Source organism: Ciconia boyciana, chromosome 24 (genome assembly GCF_034638445.1).
Source record: "Ciconia boyciana chromosome 24, ASM3463844v1, whole genome shotgun sequence".
In the NCBI taxonomy this organism is placed as follows: Eukaryota; Metazoa; Chordata; class Aves; order Ciconiiformes; family Ciconiidae; genus Ciconia; species Ciconia boyciana.
This window is the reverse complement of record NC_132957.1, coordinates 6176188-6193614: the sequence shown is the minus strand read 5'-3', so window position 1 is coordinate 6193614 and position 17427 is coordinate 6176188. Positions and strand designations below refer to the sequence as shown.

General features: G+C 64.4%; 3 protein-coding genes across 3 annotated transcripts; all 3 read left to right on the top strand.

Annotated features, from left to right (window-relative positions):
• The first annotated feature begins 475 nt into the window (after positions 1-475).
• On the top strand, positions 476-5874 carry MADCAM1 (mucosal vascular addressin cell adhesion molecule 1). Its single transcript, XM_072845863.1, has 5 exons — positions 476-2525; positions 3111-3377; positions 3503-3817; positions 4190-4867; positions 5049-5874. The coding sequence occupies exons 1-5, from the start codon at positions 2474-2476 to the stop codon at positions 5171-5173; spliced, it is 1437 nt and encodes a 478-aa protein (XP_072701964.1). The 5' UTR covers positions 476-2473; the 3' UTR covers positions 5174-5874.
• A 393-nt stretch (positions 5875-6267) lies between these two features.
• TPGS1 (tubulin polyglutamylase complex subunit 1) lies at positions 6268-8335 on the top strand. Its single transcript, XM_072845864.1, has 2 exons — positions 6268-6629; positions 6801-8335. Exons 1-2 carry the CDS (start codon positions 6286-6288, stop codon positions 7330-7332), a joined length of 876 nt encoding a protein of 291 aa, XP_072701965.1. The 5' UTR covers positions 6268-6285; the 3' UTR covers positions 7333-8335.
• A 1058-nt stretch (positions 8336-9393) lies between these two features.
• Positions 9394-15776, top strand: CDC34 (cell division cycle 34, ubiquitin conjugating enzyme). Its single transcript, XM_072845679.1, has 5 exons — positions 9394-9725; positions 12893-12979; positions 13658-13755; positions 14146-14280; positions 14864-15776. The coding sequence occupies exons 1-5, from the start codon at positions 9549-9551 to the stop codon at positions 15072-15074; spliced, it is 708 nt and encodes a 235-aa protein (XP_072701780.1). The 5' UTR covers positions 9394-9548; the 3' UTR covers positions 15075-15776.
• Positions 15777-17427: the final 1651 nt, after the last annotated feature.

Below are 17427 nucleotides of genomic sequence, written 5' to 3'. Positions count from 1 at the left end.
GAGAGCTGCCTTGGGGGCCCGCTGCCATGCTACTCTGAGCTTGGACGAGTCCCCTGACCTCTCCCTGGCTCGATAACCGGGCTGTTAGAGCTGGCCCTCGTGGAGTTGGAGGTTTATCAGGTTTCCGTGACTCCGATTTCCTCAGTGATCCGCGTTGCCCATCCGCCCACGCCGCAGAGGCCGGGGCAGCTCCCGGCGCTTGTGGCGTCGAGTGCTCTGCAAGTCCCAAACCGGAGGAAGTGCATCATGAGGTGCTGGACTTTCTGGTAGCTATTCATCTCCTGATGACCGGTCCGGGAAAGCTTCTTTTTAAAAGAAAGGCCTGCTCCATAAGTGCTCAACTCTGGTTCAGACGCTGATTTATGGGGTTTTTCTTTTCGCGCCTGAAGCATCATTTTGAGGGGCACCCGGGGGCTTGGGGTGCGATGCCGAGGGCTCGTGGAGAGCCACCTCTCACGGGAACATCAGTCCCGTCCCCGACGGCCACGGCCGCTTTGCCCTCCGCTCGCGGGCGGAGGCTGTGCAGCTCCGCGGCCGCCGGCAGTAGGCACGGACCTGGCAGCCTGTGCAGCTGGCGGGCGCCGAAAGGCCGGGACCAATCCCCCAGGACCGGTCGCTGTTGGTCCTTCGTTGCAGGAGCCCTAGCTGAAAGCTGTGCCAGATCCCAGCCAAGGGCGGCTTCCAGGGCTTGGATAATTTATTTTTTTAACTGTCCGGGTTTCGCCCCTCCTGGCCCGAAACCCTGTAGCGGCGAGCGCAGTCTGTGAGGACGGTATTTCTCTTCTTTAAACTCTTAGTTGGTGATATTACGGAGCAATCCTTCCCCTAATGAAGTAACTCATTGCTCGGTGATGACCCTCTCTGCAAACCACCGTGGGTCTGCAGCCTGTGCAGCCCTGACTGTTCCCTCCCGGGCTCGCTGCTGGGAAGATCCTGGCCGGTGCGGGAGCAGCCCTGGCCACGGCTTGTCCCACGCCAAGGCTGGGCCGGGGGCTCCGGCAGCCCTGGAAACTCCGGGAAGTGGCTCTGTTAACACAGGATGGAAGGAACAAAAACCCCAGAGCCATTAATCACCTGGCTTTGGCTGAATGTGCATATTTGATGGCGGCTGTTTATAGACCACTTCCCTTGCTCGGAGGCCTCCCAGACCATCAAAGGATTAATTAATTGCCCAGCCTCCCGAAAGGATACGCGACGCACCCAGTGCCCGGAGCTGCCTCTCCGGAGAGTTCCCAGATGGGAAATGGCCAGGTCCTGCACCGACTTTGCACCTTCTGCGACGGGAGGTGCAGGGCTGCGCATGTCCCCTCCCTCGGCCCTTCGGCACCTTCCCTGGCCCCGGCCACAGCCCGGCGGGACGGGACGGGGCAGAACCGGGCCCGTCTCTTCCCAGGGAGATGGGTAGGAGCGAGGAAGCGATGCCAGACCTGCCATGAGACGGGGGACAGGCGCTGAGGCTGTGCCGGGGCCGTGGGGCTAGATAATGCAGGGTAATCAACATCTTGCATGTGGTAGCACTTCCTCCTTCTATACCATAAAACCGACCATCCCAGGAACACCTACTTTCATCCTTGAAAACACCCTGTTCTGGGAATAAATGGTGTTTGCAGCCCTGCTGAACAGCACCCAAGCCTGGGGCTGGACACCTCCTCCCTCTGCCCTGGGGATGCGTCTTTCCAAACCCCACGTTTCAGGGCAGCCGGGGCTCGGGGCCGGGTTTCTCCCACATGCCCTCGTGCCGCTGCCTGGCCTGCGACGGGGGCTGTCCGCTCCCGAGGCCGCGTTCCCGCAGGGGTCCGGGTAGGTCGTGCCCTGGGCGGACGCTGCAGCCCCAGGCTACCCCCACTCTGCCCCGCGTGCCGGCCGCAGGCAGCCGTGCTCGCCAGCGATGTAAACGCGGGCCCTGGCCCCGGCTTTGGGGCAGGGGGTCTGAGACAGCCCCTCCGCCAGACAGGCGTCCCCAGCCAGCCCCACGATGGTTCATTGCAGCTGTTGGTGCTTGGGGCATGAAAGCGGCTGGTTTGCCAAGGGCTCTGGGGGGAGCGGAGCCCGGTGAGGACTGCGGAAGGGACGGGATCTCGGCCACGTCTTGGGGTGCGGGTGCCTGTGCAGGGCGGCCCGGTGGGGGTGGCGGGGGTCCTTGCAGCCACGCGGTGACCCTTCGGACCAAGGGCTCTGCTGGGTCTGGGGCTGCCGGCACAGCTCTCGGCTGCGGAGTTGGGTGTTGTGCAAGAGCTGAACTTGGAAGAAAATCAGAAACCTCCCTCTGGAAATACCCTTTGGGCTGGAAAGTCACAGGGGCCCCGGGCCGGTGCTTGTGGGGGCGGTTCCAGCAGAGCTTAAGAAGGGCTGAGGACGGGGCTGGTGGCCAGAAGGAGACAGCCCCGGCCGGCAGCATTCACTCTCTGGAAGGAGGGAAGGAAGGAAAACCAGCCCTTGCTGCTGCCCTGCCCCGCCGCTGGCTCTGCAGGCGATGGAGCCGGCTCCTCTCCTCCTCCTCCTCGGCTTGCTGTGGGGCTGCAGCGGTGAGTGCCACGGGGGCCAAGAGCCACCCCGATCCCTTAACCCGCCATGCTGCCCGGCCCTGCCCGCTGCTCTCTTTGCTCTGCCATGTGGCACCGCAGGCCAGCGCGGCCCCAGGGTCTCCCCGCTCTTGAGCCCCGACGGCCGCCGTGTCCCACATGTGTGGCTGCTACCGCGCTCCTTGTCCTGGCGCTGCAGCCCGGCGCTCAGAGCCGCGGAGCGCACCGCCGTGCGAGCGACAGCGTGTGCCTGGCCTGGGTTTGCTGTCCCGCGGCCAGAAGAGCAGCGGTGCTGGTGGGGGGGAAGGGGCGTTTGGGCTCATTTCCCCAAGAAATGGCTGCAAAATCTCAGCGGTAAACAGACAGATCAAGCGGCGATGCCTGCGACGGGGCAGAGCCAGGCTGGCAATCACGAGCTGTCGCTAACAAGCGGTGCCCCTCCCGTGGTGATGAGGAAGGAGCTTATGCAGCACCTGAGTCTGCTTCTCAGCAAAGGGGGAACCAGCGCCTCGTTTGCCTTGTAAACGACTGGGCTCTGGTAATCGTCCCCTTCCCTAAACCCCGCGGTTTCCTCCTCCCTCTGCCCAGGGCGACCCGCTGACAAGCTGGCGGTGGTGCCGCAGGAGCCGGTGGTGCGGTACGGGGGCTCGGCGCAGCTGAACTGCTCCCTGGCCTGTGCGGGGGGCACGGTGCAGTGGAAGGGGCTGGACACCAACCTGGGGAGCGTCACCTCCTTCCCCACCCACAGCATCCTGCACATCGGCAACGCCGTGGTCGCCACGGCGGGCACCAAGATCTGCCAGGGGACCTGCCACGGGCGGCACTACCAGCACGCTGTCCACCTGAAGGTCTACGGTAAGCATCCCCCGTCCCGTCCCTCACCACCTCCCCAGCAAAGTCCTGCATCCCCTGAGGCAGCCCCCTCCCTCCAGGGCAGCGGTGCCAAAAATCACCGCTTGACGCTGCGATTCCTCCCTCAGCCCTCCCGGACTCGCTGCAGCTGGAGGCGGACCCCCGCGCCCTGGAGCCAGGGCAGCCCGCCAGCCTGCGCTGCTCGGCCCAGCGGGTCTACCCGCTCACGGGGCTGGTGCTCACCTGGTACTGGGGGGACCAAGCGCTGGAGGAGACAGACTTTGATGTCACGGAGACTGATGAGGAGCTGTTTGACATCGTGTCCACGCTGCCAGTGGCCGGGAAGGAGGTGGAAGAAGGGGTGGAGTTCAGGTGCGAGGTGACGCTGAGCATCGGGCAGGAGACCTTCACCCGGGTGGCATCTGTGACCGTGAGCGCCGGGGGTGAGTGCCGAGGTGGGAGCTGGGAACCCCGGTTCACACGCTGCCCCGTCCACTGGAGCCGACCCCCATTGCCCTGCGCTGCTTGAAATAGCGTTGCTGGAAGGGGAGCAGCCCCCATTTCTGCACCGCTCTGCAAATCTCCCGTCCCCATCCCTGTCCCCGTTCCCGCTGCCGTGCCAGCAGTGCCCGTTTGCTCCTGCTCGCTGCCTCTCCCTGCCCCGGGCTGGCTGCGGTTGTGGGGCGGAGGAGGATGAGGCTGCCGGGCGGCACGGGTGGAGGGGGTTGTCACCCCGTGGGGATAACACATGCCAGAGAGGCCCCGTCCCGGCTCCGAGCCACGGCAAGGCCGCTCATGACCCGTTGTGTTCGCAGCTGTGACGGAGCAGCCGGTGGCCATGGCCACCTCCACGGGGAGCCCCTGGACAGCGGCGGCTATGACGGGGACCCCCAGCACAGCCGGGCCCGTGACCACCACGGCGCTGGCCCCAGAGCCGAGCGTCCCCACACATGATCCCACCACAGCCCTGACCGCCACACCGTGGGAGCCCGACGCTGAGACCATCCTGGAGCTGGCTGCTGCCACCGAACCCCCCTCCACAGAGCGCCCTGCTCCCCGTGACCTCGTCGCAGGCAGTCCCACGGCACATCTGGCCACCACCACGCTCCCTGGCTCCGGCACTGCAAGCCCCCCAGCTGAGGCGCAGGGGACGGCTGCGGACAGCATCAGCTGGGGCTCTCCCCCAGCGGAGAACGGGACAGGACCGTACGTGGGGACGGTGCCCGCCTGCAGCCTGCAGATCTGGTCGCTGCCTCCCAACGGGATGCGGGGCAGGGCCCTGCGCATCGAGTGCCGCGCGCAGTGCGCCAGGAACGCCACCGTCCGCTGGCTGCAGACCCCCGTGGCCCTCTCGCAGTACCGGGAGAAGGTGGCGGGCAGCAGCTCCACGCTGCAGCTGGACCACGCCGAGCCCCAGCACCAGGGCCGCTACCAGTGCGTCCTGCTCGGCCACCACTCCCAGGTGGTCAGTCTGCAGCTGGTGGTCTTGGACGGTGAGTGGTGGTCTGCAGCCCCCTCCCCTGCACCCCCCACCACTTGGGCTTCACACACAACACGCTGCAGCGGGTTGTGTTAGCGCCACGTTCGGTGCTGGGGTGTCATGTTCACCCCTGGGAATTTGCTGGCGTGGGCAGAGTCTGCCTGCAATTACACTCCCTTCGTGTGTCTTTGCAGATTTGTTCAGCACGGGCCCTGCCATCGCCGTGGGGACAACGGTCTCGCTGTTGGGACTGATCCTGACCGGCATCATGTCTCATCGCCTGTGGAAACGATTCAGATCTCAGTACCAGCTGCCCTAGGAGTGGGAGCTGCCTAGAGATGCCCACAGCCGCCCGGACCGGTCCCTGCTGTCGCCCTTTCTGCTGCTGGCCTCGCCCAGCCCCTGGCACGACGGAGCTGGTGGGGTGCGGGATGCTGCCGTGAGACCCGAGAGAAGAGCAGCCCCCGCCCCAGGACAAGCGCTCTGGGACCCAGAGACCTCCGAGCTGCTGCTGCTTTTGGAAGCTTCACCCGTGCCCGAGGCCGCTGCTGTGGGGACGCAGAGGGGCTTGTGCGGGGAAGGCTGGGCTGCCCCGCGGGCCTCCGAGCGCTGGGAACTGCTCGGCTCCTGGGCACGTAGGGTGTGAGTCCTGCGGGAGAGGAGAGGGAGAGGAAGAGGAGAAGGAGAGGGAAGGGAAGGAAAGGAAAGGAGAAGGAAAGGAAAAGGAAAAGGAAGAGGAAGAGGAAGAGGAAGAGGAAGAGAGCCGAGCCTCGGGGCTGCCCGCGGGACGCGGGGAGGGCCAGGCTGGAAGGGGGGCGAGCAGAGACCCGCGGTGAGGGCTGGGTCGTGTCGGGCCGGCGCTGGGCGCCGGGGCAGGTCCGGCCCTCGAGGGCTCCCGGCACCCACGCGGATGGGCGGGAGAGCGACGGCCGATCGTCTGTCACGACAGAGGGGTCAGGAGCAGCCCGGGGGGGGGTGGGGGTGTACATCCCCCGGGCGCGGGCGGAGGAGAGCGGGCCCTCGGCGTGCGGGGCACTCCAATAAAGGGTTGTGTCCGTCTGAACCCCGAGCAGGTGTCGTTTCGGCCGGGGCCGGGGCGGCCCTGCGGCCCCTCACCGGCTCCGGGCCTGCGGGGGCCCCGGCCGCGGCGCGGGGCAGCGACCGCCGCGCGCCCAGTTGCTAAGGGCGGGGCACCTGCCCGGAGTAGCCATGGCGGCCGGGGCGCCCCGCCGCGTTATACAGCTGCCAGGGCGGCTCCTTTGCCCACACTCAAGACGGCGGCCGGCGGCCTCGCCCAATGGCGGCGCGCTCGCCTGCCTTCCCGCCCACCGATTGGCTGCCAGTGTGCAAGATGGCGGCACGGGAACTTCCCGCCCCGGCGGAACGGTGGTCCAAGATGGCCGGAACCGGCCTTCGCCGCCCGCAACCAAGATGGCGGCGTACGAGAAGCGGCGGGCGGCCGCCGCCCCGGCCCCGGGCCCGGGCCCGGCGGCGGGCAGCGGGCTGGCGGAGCCGGCTGGCGCGGCGGCCGGCGGGCTGGGGAGCGAGGCGGAGTTCCTGCTGCGGGCCGGCGTCACCGCCATGGTGCGGGAGGCGCTGCTGAAGGTGCTGGAGGCGCGGCCCGAGGAGCCCGTCTCCTTCCTGGCCGACTACTTCGAGCGGCTGGTGCTGGGCAGCCCCGGCGCGGCGGGCGAGGCCGCCGCGGAGCTCCCGGGGCCGCCGCAGCGCCTGGCCCGGGCGCTGTGGTACGTGCGCCTGGCTCACCACTCCCACAGGTGCGGGCGGCGGCGGCGGGGGGCGGGCGGCGGACTACAGCTCCCGGCGTGCCCCGCGGCCTCGGCCTCACCGCGCCGGCGGGCGGGCCGGCGCCCGGGACACGCTGGGAGTTGTAGTTCGGGGCGGGCGGGGTGAGGCTGCGTGTCTGTGTCTGTGCCGTGTCGCGACAGGACGGCCTTCGACAGCAACGCCGGCGCGGCCTACGAGGTGCTGGGGGCCGGCGGCCGGCGGCGGAAGGCGGGCGTGGACGGGCGGCTGTACAGCGAGCTGCTGCGGCGCATCTGCCAGCACGGGGGAGCGCCCGCGGAGGCGGCGGCGGCGCTGCTGGGGCGGGTCCGCTGCCGCGACCACGAGGCCGTGCCGTTCGACGTCTTCCGCTACGGCGTCCTCACCTGCTTCGTGCTGCTGGAGTTCGCAGCCAAGGCGGACGCGCTCTTCGGCGTCCTGGACGGCGGCTCCGGCGCCGCCGACGGGAGGGTCTGCCAGGCCGTGCTGCGGGCGCTGGAGGACGCGCTGGGCACCGGCCACTTCTCTCTCCCTTGTCGCTACCTGGAGGCGGGCTCCAAGCTGGGGCCGGACGGCCTGGCCCTGGCCATGGACCGGGCGCTGCAGGAGAGGAAGCTCGGCACCTCCATGAGCCGGGAGGAGTTCCTGAAGAAAGCCACCGCCTTGTTCGTTGCAAAAGTGAAGCCCGTTGAGTAGCGCCCGGGTGGGAGCAACGCTGGCTGCGTCCGCTTTGGCCTCCGCACGTGCTCCGCGCAGAGCCGCTGATGCAAAGGGGGCTCCAGACTGCGGCGCTGAGCTGGACGGCGAGCACCGGGGGCTGGCCAGGCGCTGTCTGCCGGACGAGATTCCCGATTTCCGTGCTCCCTTCCTTGTCCGAGTGCGGCGGGTGCCCAGCCACCTCCGGCGCTGGACGTGTCGCTGTCGGCTGTGCCTCTCCCGGCCGCGGCTCCTCTGCCCCAGCTGGCATTAGCAAATCTTTTTTAGGCGTTAACTGGGGACTTGCAAGGAGGCCTGTAAGCTGTAGGGCAGTGTTAGTCATTAAAAATGAGCCAGAATGAAGTAAACGTGGGCTGGACCTCCAGATATCCTGCAGTTTCATCCTAGCCCCGGCCACATCGTGTCACGCAGCTTCAGCAGGGAACGTTGTTTCTGCTTTTGCGTTTGTTTCACACCGACCTGTGACGTGGGGGGATGCTTATCTAGCTACTACAGAGAGGATTCCCAGGTAAATACGGGGCTGATCCGGAGTGTGAGATAAAGCGTTCTTTTATTAAGCAAAATGTTTTAAACGCACAGCAGATGAGAAATGGCTGGCTGGAAAGCAAAGCTCCCCGTGAAGGGCTGCGAGCCGGGGGGGTTCTGCCTCTGCCGGCAGCCGAGCTGTGAGGCGATGAGCTGTCCCCGCTGCCTCCTTGCTCGGTGCTCACCCAACCGCCCCTGGCCGCCGTGGTCTGGGCTCTGCAGATCAAAGCTCAGACCTGAGCGATGACTTCTCAAGGGAAGCTGCAGAGCGCTACGGATCCGATGATTTGGGACGTGGAGCACTGGGTCAAGATGAGACAAACCCCGTTCCCTGAGGGCGTAGTTTGCTTTGGAACAGCGATGCGTGTTGAACCGTGTGTTATTTATTTGAACTTGTCTGTGTTAATTATTTATACTGTGCAATTATTGGTTTACTGTAAGACATTAAAGCTTTTTATTATTTTTTTAGTGACCAATTTCTTTACTGCCTGGCGGCATGTAGTGCCAGGACAAACCGCAGCAGCGCTCGGATCCGTCAGGCAGGCTCTGTCTGCAGGGGGTGGTGTCCGCAGCCTGTAGCAGCCTGCCCGGCTGAAGGTATGGGAGTGCCAAGCACTTGTAGTTACTACCAAAAAAGAAAAAAAAGAGATGGGAGGATGCCTTTCATGCTCTGGGATGCTTGTTTTGTTTTGCTGAGCGGATGTTTTGAGCCCTGCGGGCAGGAGGGGCACTACCTGGAGGCGGTCTGGGCGAGGCTGCAGGCAGTGGCTGCTGAACAAGGTGCAGGTGACAGGATGTGACACGAGGGGAGGTGGGAACCCGTGATGCTGGGGAGATCTCTGCTGGGGCCGTGCCAGGAGCAGCCTCTGCTTGAATTCCAGCCTTGTAAAATGCTGTAAAGTATTACATAGGTGCTTCCTCCTGGCTGACGGGTATAGTCACCTGGTGACGTGTAAACCGCTTTACTTATCCTAAACGCTGACCTGAAGCAGCACGGCTGCATTGCGAGCACCGGGGCCGTCATCTGGGGTGGGATTCAGGGCCGGTCAGCGTGCTGAGGGTGTCCTGGTGCTGTGGGCTGGGGAGCCTCCCATGGGCCGTGGGATCGCGGAGCCCGGGGCAGTGAGGCCTGCGCGGCTGCTCAGGCCCGAAGGCGAAGCGCCCGTCTCTGAGGCGAGCCTCGCACGTGCGATGGGTATGCACGGCAGGAAAGCTGGCTGCGCTGGCGGAGGAGGCCAGAAGCATCGACGCGTGCTGTTAAAGCGGGCCCGGGACGCCGCCTCCGCCATCCCGGCCCTCGAACCGCGGCTCCGGGGCGGCATCCGGTAGCGAACGCCCGCCGCGCCGCAGAGGCTGCCGGGAAGGAGCCCCGTCCCCCGCACCGGCGGTGCGCCGTGATAGGCGGACATCGCCCGGAGGGAGGAGCCCGCTGCCTGCCCCGCCCCCCGCGCCGGCAGCGCGCTCTGATAGGCGAGCGGCGCCCGTATAGGAGGAGCCTGCGCCGGCTCCGCCCCCCGCGGGCGGACTACAGCTCCCGCCGTGCCCCGCGCGGCTGCGCTCGCAGCGGCCGCGGAGCAGCAGGACCCGTCCCCGCCGCCCCCCTCCCCGCAGCGGCCATCGCGCCTACGCCAGTCCCCGGCTTCGCTCGCGGCCTACCCCGGGTCCTCGGCATGGCGCGGCCCCTCGTGCCCAGCTCGCAGAAGGCGCTGCTGCTGGAGCTCAAAGGGCTGCAGGAGGAGCCCGTGGAAGGGTTCCGGGTGAATCTGGTGGACGAGGGGGACCTCTACAACTGGGAGGTGGCCATCTTCGGCCCCCCGAACACCTACTATGAGGGCGGGTACTTCAAGGTGAGGGGCTGGGGGCAGCAGGGGGCCGTGCCGTGTCGGGAGGACTGAGGTCTTGAGGAGGGGAAGCCCTAGTGGCGTGTGGGAGCTTGGTGTCTGGGTGGGGGGACCTGGGGGGTGGAGGTGTGTGGTGGGAGATGGGGCTTAAGGGCAAAGGCAGAGTAGGTGGTGTGGGGGGATGCCTTGGGAAGGGATTTTGGAAGGGGGAGAGACCACAGGAGACTGGGGAGACGCAGGGAGGGGGCCGTGGGGCGAGAGGGAGGGGGTCTTGGGGGTCGGGCTGAGGTGGGTACTGGGGGGGTGTGATGGGGTGCTCCTGGGCTTGAGGGGGTGATGAGAGCCAGGGAGACCTGGGTCTGTAGCTGGACACCGTGGGGTCACTGGGGCTTTGGGAGCTGGGGTGTTCCTGAGGTGCCTGCAAGGAGGAGCTGGGGTGAAGAAGGGAGCCTGTGTGCAGGTGGCTGCTGCCTAACTAGGCAAGGATTCCCTTCGTTGGAAGGGGGACTTGGCCCCCCCAGGGGCTCTGCCTCCGAGGGCTTTTCCTCCTTCCTGCTCCCTCCATCCCCCCGGTCTGTGGGCGCAGGAGAGTGAGCTCTGGGTCACTGGTGTTCCCTCTCCTGGAGGGGACCCAGGGCATTGCCACCAAACCAGAGGGAAGAGACGAAGGACTCTCCTGTGCAGGCACAGACAGTTCGGGCTGAGCAAGCAGCAGCTCGAGCTGGGTGGGGAGCGGGTGTCGTGGTTTTCTTTGGGGTTTGTGGGGGGGAGAAGGCGTGTGCGGCCTGACTGCGCAGTCCCTGTCGGGAGGATGTGTATGTGCTCTTCCCAGGTGTTGTGCAACTTGTGTAGCTGTTTTCTTCCTCTTTCTCATCCTCCCTCCTCCACTACCAGCTCTTCTGTCTTCATCCTGTTGCTGGCAGGGTGGGGATGCACGCAGGGTGAGTCAGCCCGAGGGTCAGCTGTAGCCGAGAAGCTGGGTGGTTTGTTTTTCCCGTGGAGCAGTGGCAGGCAAGTTTGATGCTTCAGAGTCAGGTTTTGTCTCTTTGCTGAAATGGAGTCTTTTTCCATAGCCTCTTTTGGCACTAGGCCCTTCGAACTCTCACCCTTTCAGCAGCTCATGCTCCTGTTTCGTGTCTGAGAGCTTCCAGACTCGGCGCTGCTGGGTGGCAGTAGAGGCGACTTTCTACGTAAGAGGAGAGCGAAGGGGCCAAGTCCTCTTCCAGCTCGTGGTAACGTTGGTCCATTTGTGTACAGCGGGATCGCTTTGCCTCTGGCTGGTTTTGTTCTGATCCCCTCTGACACAACAAAGGGGATTATTCTGCGAAGTTCAGCTGTTTGGCCGGAGCCCAGCACAGGGCCACGTGTTGCTGTGTGCGTGCGCGCTGCCCTGGGCTGCCTGAAGCTCCACGCGCACACAAAACACGTCCAGCCCCAGCCGCTGCCTCGGTTTTCCTTCTTTCCAGCCCTTGTCCTGTGCCGCAGAGCACAGAGCGGTCAGGCAAAGGGCCAGCCTGGCAGGCAAGGCAGTAACGTGTGTAGGGACGGACCCGCCGCGGTCGAGGGCTCCTTGGACTCACGATAAGATCAACCTGTGCTGGGGCCAGATCCTGGCAGGGTGGGAGGGGGGCGGAGAGCAGAGGGGTTGGAACCCAGGGTGGAGTCGGTGTTGGTCAGGGCTGCGGGGAGGGGGACAGATGTGTCTCTGCCTTCTACACTAACCTTTTAACGGCTGTGAGCTGACGACTGGGTTTGGCAGAGTCGCCTATTGTCGAGGCTGTAATTCCAGAAGCATCCGAAGCCCCGTTTGCAGTTACCCTCCTGAATGGGGCCCACGCTGGGCTCGTGGGGCTCATTTCGTGGGTGAAGAGTGATCCCGGGTCACTGTCCCCGCTGCTGGCAGAGCCGGGGTGGTTCGCACTGTTGCTTACGTATCCAACGTCTAAATTCTCATGTACACGAACTGAGGGAGCAAGAAATGTTCAGGGAGTTGTTGTGTGTTTTAAATCTTCACCGTTTTTTTTTGTTTGTTTCTGGCCGTTGGCTTTTTTGGGAGCAGCGGTTGAATCTCGATCTGGAAGTTTGCTTCCAGAGCCTGGAAACACCCGAAAGCTGCAACAGTCACCGCAGGTTGTGCAGTGACGCAGGGAGAAGCTGCCCCCATCCTCGTGGGATGCCTGGCGCCGGTGGGCTGGGGCAGCAGCTCTGGGGAGGGCGGGGATGTTGCTGGATGTCTCCGTGCCACCTCAGGTTTTGCCTCCTCACTCGGAGGCCGACAGCGGGCCTGTCTTTTTGGCCTGCCTTAATACCTTGGGTTTTGCGGCCATCACCCGCAGGAGAAGCCAGTGGTGGGCCGGGTGCCTCTGCTGGCGCTGGAGTCGTGGACTGCAGCGTGATCTTCATGTGCTTTTATTTTTAGCACCTGAGCTACGCGCAGCGGCCAGTTTTGACTTGGTCTCTTTTTTCAGCGGTGACGGGCTATTTTTAGAGATTCAGTGTGTTAATCGGAGCACCGAGCACCTGATGCTTCCTTCCCTGTGAGCTCTGAAGGGTAAACAGCCTTTTCTCCGGTGGCGTGGCCACTGCGTGTCCCTGACAGCAGGGCCAGGGATGACCCCAGACTCGCAGTCTGGCTCCGCGTGCCGCTTGGGTCGTTCAGGCGTGTGGCTCGAGCTGGGGCCCCCAGCCCCGCCTGCCACCGTACAGCCACGAGGCCCTCGCCCCGCTGCTGTTTGCCATCCAGAAGCAGCCTGCCCTCGGTGTCGTCACCCTGTGCTGTGGGTGCCGGGGTGGGAGGGGGCGGTGAGCGTGCGAGATGTGTGCCGGACCAGCACCGTGAGCTCCCGCTGCGCTCTGCTGGGGCCCGCTGCCTCTCTCCGCGTCAGAGAGCACCGGTTAGCACGGGTGGGCCCCGGTGGAGGAGAGGTTATGGGGCAGGATGGTGGTGAAGGAGCTGCCGCAGCTCACAGGCCCATCCACTCGCCTTCCTCTGCGCAGTGGCAGGGCGGCCGCGCTGTCGGTGTCCCGCCGGCGGGGACGGGGGCTCTGTCTCTGCAGGAGCACAGCTGGACTCGGCAGAGGTTCCTTTTTCCTGGTGGTGTCGGGAGATCTGTAGTTTCCTTCCCTTCCTTCTCACAAGTTGATGCTCACTTCTCCTTATTGTTTTCTTGCAGGCTCGTCTCCGGTTTCCCATTGACTACCCCTATTCTCCTCCTGCCTTTAGGTTCTTAACCAAAATGTGGCACCCCAACATCTACGAGGTAGGTTGCCTGGGACAGTGCGGGGCATCTTGGACGGGTGGGGGGGCACGCGTCTGTTGCGATGGTACTGGATGAAAATGCCGGCCTTTGTCTGGCGTTGGAGCACGGCATTGGAAACTCGGTGCCTTTGGCGTTTAGCGCCTGGCACTGGAAATGCAGCTAACGAGCTTATGACAGCCGGTGTCCTGTCCTGGAGCTGCTTCTAGGTCAGCCAGGCTTTCCAGGCTCGAAGGCTCCCACGCTTGGCTAGCGGGGACGTTGTGCTTACGCCAGGAGCGGATACAGAGCGGGCGATGTGCGTGGCCCTGGGGCTGCGTGCTTGCGGTGGATTGCTGCTGCAGGCGTGTGGGGTTGGGCTGTGTCTGCTGGGCACCGGGAGGGCTGTGCTGGGGACACAACGTGTTTGGGCACAGGACAGCTGATGGTTAGGCAGCCTTGTCTGTGCTGTGCTGGCAGTCGCGAGGTGCTTATCCACGAGGCCTGAGGCTGTGGGCAGCATAGCAGGGACCACCACTTCTGCTGTCCCTTCCTAGGGACTGAAAGAACGGGCTGGGATTGCCTCACCTGGCTTAAGGCAAAGCGAAGAGCAAGCAGGCTGCTGGAACAGAGGACCAAGCTGCTGCTGGAGGGTGCTTGGGGCAGCAGCTCCTAAGGATCCTGTTTCACTTGTGCTTTCAGACCGGCGATGTCTGCATCTCCATCCTCCATCCGCCGGTGGACGACCCGCAGAGCGGGGAGCTGCCGTCTGAGCGGTGGAACCCCACCCAGAACGTGCGGTAAGGGCTGCGCAGGGAGGGAGCTGCGGGCGGGAGGCTCATCCGAGGGCAGGGATGAGAAAGTGGGGAGATGGGGACTGCCTTCCGCTCCCAAAGCCTGCGGGAGATGCCTAGAGGCTGTTGAAAGGCACTTGGGCTGCGTGCTTTGCTGAAGAACAGCTAGAGCTTGCATGGGAACGTGCGTGAGCCCGACAGCCCCTGCGCCACTGTCTCCTGCCTGGCCTGCTCGACTTCGCTGAGCTACACCCTTGCTGGTGGGCCAGCACCAGGCTCTCCTCCTGACCCACGGGACGCAGCGGCGCTGTGACTCCGAGGCTGCTGGCATTGCTGGGATGTGGGCAGTTGCTGACCTGCCTTGGCTCTTACCTGCGTGTGTTTATTGATTGCCAGGACCATTCTCCTGAGCGTGATCTCGCTGCTGAATGAACCCAACACGTTTTCTCCAGCCAACGTGGACGCCTCCGTGATGTACCGCAAGTGGAAGGAGAGCAAAGGGAAGGACCGGGAGTACACGGACATCATCAGGTGCGTGCTGAGCTGAGCCCAGGCCCGGCAGCGCTGTGGCACTGTCGAGAACACTTGCTAAGCTGTGATCTTGTAGGACAGAGAGGATCTTGAGGGCATATCCCGCCCTGTTGAGTCCCCTCTGCAGGCTGGTAGGAGGGAAGGATTCTGGCTCTGAGCGTGGCTTTTGGGAGTAGCTTGGCTGGGTTGTGGGCCCAGCTTTGCTCTCAGCCTAAGCCCTGGCCGTTCTCGGCTCCAGAGCCGAGGATCTGGGTTCGTAGCAGACATGGTGCCAGCACGGCCTTGCTGTCAGGGCTGTCTCATGGGACCGGCATGTGAAGCTCCTGAGCCGCAGACTGGCCAGCCCTGGCGCGGCAAGGGGGGCCCTCGGAGCAGGGGGCATGTCGCAGTGCAGCCACGTTTGCTCTGCGGTGCTCTGCCTCCCCTGCCCTGTCACCAGTCTTGTGTGGGTGAGCCACCCATGAGCTGGGGGGTGAGAGGGGAAGGGCTGTGTCACCGGGCGTCCCCGCGGGGTGAGCCGCACGTGGTGACATGGGTGTGCTGTGCAAAGCTCCGTCCTCACCCCCCACTTCTCGCCCTCCAGGAAGCAAGTCCTGGGCACGAAGGTGGACGCTGAGCGGGATGGCGTGAAGGTCCCCACCACGCTGGCAGAGTACTGTGTGAAGACCAAGACTCCAGCCCCAGATGAGGGCTCGGACCTCTTCTATGATGACTATTATGAGGATGATGAGATGGAGGAGGAAGCAGACAGCTGTTACGGTGATGAGGATGACTCTGGCAATGAGGAATCTTGATGGCCCTCTGGCATTGCAAAACTTACTATAAACTACTGAATTTTACCTCAACTAGGACAAACTCGTTTGAATTTAGGATCTATCAGCCCTGAAATTAACTCTCTACCTCGCAGGGAGACTGTTCTGCTGTTGCAAAGGAAATCCCACCACTGTCTTTGTAGAAAAAGAAAAAAAAAAAACCCAACCAAAAACAAACCCTATTTTATAAAATTCCTGGGTGGGGGGCGGGTGGGGAGGGGGAAGTCGTGTTGGGGCATTCACGAATCCAGAGAAACCAGGGAGCTGGTGGCTCTGGCTGGATGAGGAGTGGCGGCAAAACCTGGTGTTGGCTGCCCGTCGTTTGGGCATGTTCAAGTCCTCAGCCCCGTGTGGGAGGAACGGTTTGGGGAGGCTGTGGAGCTGGTGAGTGGTCGCTTTGGGTGAGAAGCGTGTGAGCGTTGTATAGCTTTCGACAGCCTTTGAGGTGTCCGAGCAGGAAGGGCTGCAGGGTGAGCGCTGCCGCCCTCTGCCCCCGGCGGGGCTGTCCCCGGTGGGACCCTCCTGCCGCCCCTTCCCCTGATGCCAGAGCCGTGTTCGCAGGGAGCGGGACGGGCCGGGACACCGGGCAGGGTGTGGGGATGGGCCGTTTGTAGTTTTTAACGGGCTGAGAGGGTTCTGAGTCTTTCTGCTTCTGTTTTTTTGGAAACTATTTAATAAAGTACTTCAAGGGAATGGCTGTGTGGTGCATGGGTGAGGCTCTGCCCCGGTCCGTGCCCAGGCTGGGCGGGTTTCTGTGTCAGCCGTGGACCGGCTCCTACCTGCAGCCCTGGCAGGGAGGGGTGGGTGGGCTAGGGGCTCTCCCAGGGCTGTGGGTGGGGGCTGCAGGGCGGTTTGGGACTTGCGGCAACTGTCTGTACTCCCTCCCCAGCCTCGCAGAGCGGGCAGGAGCATCTGGGCAGGGCTGCCTTCGGCCTAGGGAGCATCTCTGCCCTTCCTGGGGAGGGGAGGGCATAGGGTTTGCTGCCTCTGCCCCGGAGCTGTGGCCGACACTCGGTCTCTGCCGGGGCAGAAGGGTGGGCTCTGCCAAGCCCTTGCAACCCTCCAGCACCGCACTGGGAAGGTGTTTTTCCATCTCGCTCCTCTGAGAGCAGCCGTGCGGCACAGGCACCTCTGCAGGCAGCAGACCTGCCCAGGCAGCGCCTGGCTGTGCAGAGCAGCGGCCAACGGGTGCCCGGGGCCCTCGTGGTTGCTCTGATCTGGGTGCAGCTGGGTGCGCCCTGAGCCCACAGGCCAGGACCAGCCGGGACGTGCAAGCTCCCAATGCTGTGGTGAGCTCCCAGCTGCCTCGCTCCAGCTGCGTGGCCGAGGGGCATCGCCGGTGCCTTGTCCGGCTGGGCTGGGGAGGTTGGCTCTGCTGCCAGCTGCCCAGGGTCCTGGCAGGGACGTGCCCCTGGCAAACTGCCTGCCTAGGGCTCTCTGACCCTGGTGGGGCTCCTGCCCCTGCTCCCACCTCCCTGGGCAAAGCTCGTCAGAGGGGTAAGGAGCAAAACTCCCCCCGCAGAGTTGTGCAAATGGGACCAGGGTTTGAGTGACACCTGCAGTCGACTCTGCATGTGGAAAACGCACGTGCTTTGTTGCCTTAGGAAATGAGGCTAAAAGGTGAATAGGATTATTGTCACTTTACTCAGGCCTGGCAAATGGCTTCCAAGGTCACCTGGCCAGCACGGAGCAGTGGCAGCCCCAGCTGCTGGTTCAGAGCCAGCCCCCCACCTCCTTTTCCTGGGGGGCTGCTCCACGTACCCTCTGCAGCTTCCTGCACTGTGGCTGGTCCCCAGCCATGCATCTGTCCGCCGAATCGCCGTGCCCATGTACCCGCTGCCCTTGCTGGCTCCTTGCAGCCCGTTACCTCCCCGCTGCACTCGGGATGCTGCTGCGGGTGACGGGGCGGTGATCCCAGCGGCACCGTGAGCTGTCTCTGGCCTGCGGGTCCAGGAGCACCCCAGCCTTGGCCCTGTAAAACTGGGCAGCTTGGAGGGGAGTAGCTTCCCTGCCACTCGCTGTCCCACTCGCAGGAAGGTACTGGGTACTGGGGCCCTGCGCGGCCCCTCTCCCCCAGCCTGGACGGCCGAGAGCTCCTGGTGGTGCCGGCTGCGAGACGCGACATGCTGGAGGCTGCCCGGAGCAGGACTGGCTCCTTGGGCAGAGGATGCCGCGCGCTGCCGTACTCTGCCCCGTTTCTGCCCAATTTCTGCCCCGCAGGAGCTGCGTCTGCCGAATCCCCCCGGCGCAGGGGCAGCGTGGAGGAGGATTGTGGCGGGGCAGGGCGCGCTGGGGGCAGACGCAGAGCTCGGGGCAAGAAACGATCCGGGAGGAT

Coding starts and splice junctions, on each gene's coding strand:
- CDC34 (XM_072845679.1), top strand. CDS start 9,549: ATGGCGCGGCCCCTCGTGCCCAGCTCGCAGAAGGCGCTGCTGCTGGAG. Junction 13,756..14,145: donor AACCCCACCCAGAACGTGCG/GTAAGGGCTGCG, acceptor ATTGATTGCCAG/GACCATTCTCCTGAGCGTGA. Junction 14,281..14,863: donor GAGTACACGGACATCATCAG/GTGCGTGCTGAG, acceptor CTCGCCCTCCAG/GAAGCAAGTCCTGGGCACGA.
- MADCAM1 (XM_072845863.1), top strand. CDS start 2,474: ATGGAGCCGGCTCCTCTCCTCCTCCTCCTCGGCTTGCTGTGGGGCTGC. Junction 2,526..3,110: donor CTTGCTGTGGGGCTGCAGCG/GTGAGTGCCACG, acceptor CCCTCTGCCCAG/GGCGACCCGCTGACAAGCTG. Junction 3,818..4,189: donor TGTGACCGTGAGCGCCGGGG/GTGAGTGCCGAG, acceptor TTGTGTTCGCAG/CTGTGACGGAGCAGCCGGTG.
- TPGS1 (XM_072845864.1), top strand. CDS start 6,286: ATGGCGGCGTACGAGAAGCGGCGGGCGGCCGCCGCCCCGGCCCCGGGC. Junction 6,630..6,800: donor CTGGCTCACCACTCCCACAG/GTGCGGGCGGCG, acceptor GTGTCGCGACAG/GACGGCCTTCGACAGCAACG.